This window comes from Austrofundulus limnaeus, unplaced genomic scaffold, assembly GCF_001266775.1.
Source record: "Austrofundulus limnaeus strain Quisiro unplaced genomic scaffold, Austrofundulus_limnaeus-1.0 Scaffold59, whole genome shotgun sequence".
Classification (NCBI taxonomy): domain Eukaryota; kingdom Metazoa; phylum Chordata; class Actinopteri; order Cyprinodontiformes; family Rivulidae; genus Austrofundulus; species Austrofundulus limnaeus.
In genome coordinates this window covers 903249-905244 of record NW_013952461.1, presented here as the reverse complement: position 1 = coordinate 905244, position 1996 = coordinate 903249, and the positions used below count along the sequence as shown (strand labels likewise).

Here is a 1996-nt window from a genome sequence, read left to right as displayed (position 1 = left end):
CAATATCTGCAGAGCAGAACTTACCTTCCACAGCAATTATTTTAGTTAGCATATAGCTAAAATCTGACGATGGTTATACAATAGTAGCTGCATTCTGACGTGATAAGCTGTATGTTTTATATTCAATTAACGTATGATCTGATTAGTCGACTAATCGAATAATTAATCGGTGATTAATCGATTATTAAAATAATCGTTTGTGGCAGCCCTAGTGCAGGGTGAGTTGTCCTGTTAATCTTTATTAAATAACATAAAACAATAGACCCGATAATAATATTTTCTTAACCGTCCTCCTTCAAGACCGGACCAAAATGCGTGACACTGACTACTGTCTGCAAAAACTGTCCATCTTACCAAGTTTTAAAATCTTATAACCAGCAAAAGTCTTTTAATTTTATTTTGAGACTGATTTACTAAACAAGAACAGAAAGTGTAAGAATAATAATGTTGTTTTCAGAATGTGTAAGATTATTTATCTTGTTAGCCTGAAAATTTGACTCAAATTAAGTGAAAAATTTTTTGCCAGTGGAGTAAGAAAATTTTACTTGGTAAAGACTTCTTGAAATACTTGATTTGACTCAATTTTTTCTTATTTAAAGAGTCTTACCTAGTAAAATTTTCTTACTCTATTGGCAGAAAATTTTCACTTAATTTGAGTCAAATTTCCTGGGTAACAAGATAAATATACTTACACATCCTAAAAACAAGATTATTATTCTGTTCTTGTTTAGGAAATCAGTCTCAAAACACGATCAAAAAGACTTTTTGGCTGGATATAAGATTTTAAAACTTTATTAGATGGACAGTTTTTGCAGTGCTCAAACCACCGGTCAGAGAAGAAAAAACAGACAGAGGTACAGTAAAAGAAAAAAAGTCAATAAGCTGTTTGTACATTTTATTATCAGCTGACCTGTGATGAAAAGAAAAATACCGTGATATACCGTGAAACTGGTATAAATGTTGAAAATACTGTGATATTAAATTTTGGTCATACTGCCCAGCACTATTTTATAGTGTTTTAATGTTTTTGGCACATCACCAGTCTTACAGCAGCTGTAATATGGCACCTGGCCACTGTAATGTGCAGAGCTGCAGATTAAAGGAGCTCAAGCACCAGTTGAGAGGTTTTCTCCACATTTAGTGGTAGAAGAACGGCTCCAAACATTCTACACAAAGGCCACGGATGCTCTAAACGTCACATCTACGAAAGCAGAGTTAAATAAAACCATACTAATTTATTATTTAAGCTAGATATTTGAACTAATCCAGCCATATGTAACTTGATCACTTCTTTTTCTCTCCTACTTCTTTCTCACCTGGCTGCTGTGTTGTAACATAGAAGTGGAAAACGTAACAGCTGAGCTGCGGTTGTAACGCACACACAAAGAAAAAAAAAAGCCAGTGTGGAAATTCTGAGCGTGTGGAACTCAAATTATTTTTTGACAAGAAAGCGAAACGCATAAATAAAAAGTAATAAAAACAACAACCAACTAACCAGAAGGCACTCCTACTAATCCCTCGTGAGAATCCCCAGGATGGAAGCTGCTTCGGCCGGCGAACAGAGAGCCCATCTTGCAGTGCAGCATGCCGTTCGCGTCGGTTTCCATCTCGTTGCTCGTGTCTCCGTAACACACTCCTGGGACAAACATGATAATTAATCACTGTTTCATTCCAMGGGGACATGATCCTAAAACACAAAAAAACAGAAACAAGAGCCTCCAGGGGCACAGGAGAATTTAATATGTTTGAACACTGAATGATGCTAAGTGCTTCGACTTATTTACAAACATTTAAAATTTATGGTTTGTTTGTGTTGTCAGCAGTTATAGGAATTGCGGGAAATATAACCTTGTGCGTTTTGATATCTTGTCGTGTTTTATGCTCTGTGATGTCAACATCAAAGACTTTGTTTTCTTGTGATAATACTGATGTAACCAAACTTTGACAAACTATAAAAATCAATGGTTCATGTGTCTTCAATGTAAAAAAATAAATA

At 35.1% G+C, this 1996-nt stretch overlaps 1 protein-coding gene across 1 annotated transcript in view; it reads right to left on the bottom strand.

The window, feature by feature from the left end:
* Positions 1-1996, bottom strand: part of lrig2 (leucine-rich repeats and immunoglobulin-like domains 2) — a gene marked incomplete in the record, with an annotated part of 19854 nt that overhangs the window by 1652 nt on the left and 16206 nt on the right. The window contains 1 exon segment of the mRNA XM_014009560.1: positions 1496-1636. Coding sequence (XP_013865014.1) covers positions 1496-1636 — 141 coding nt within the window.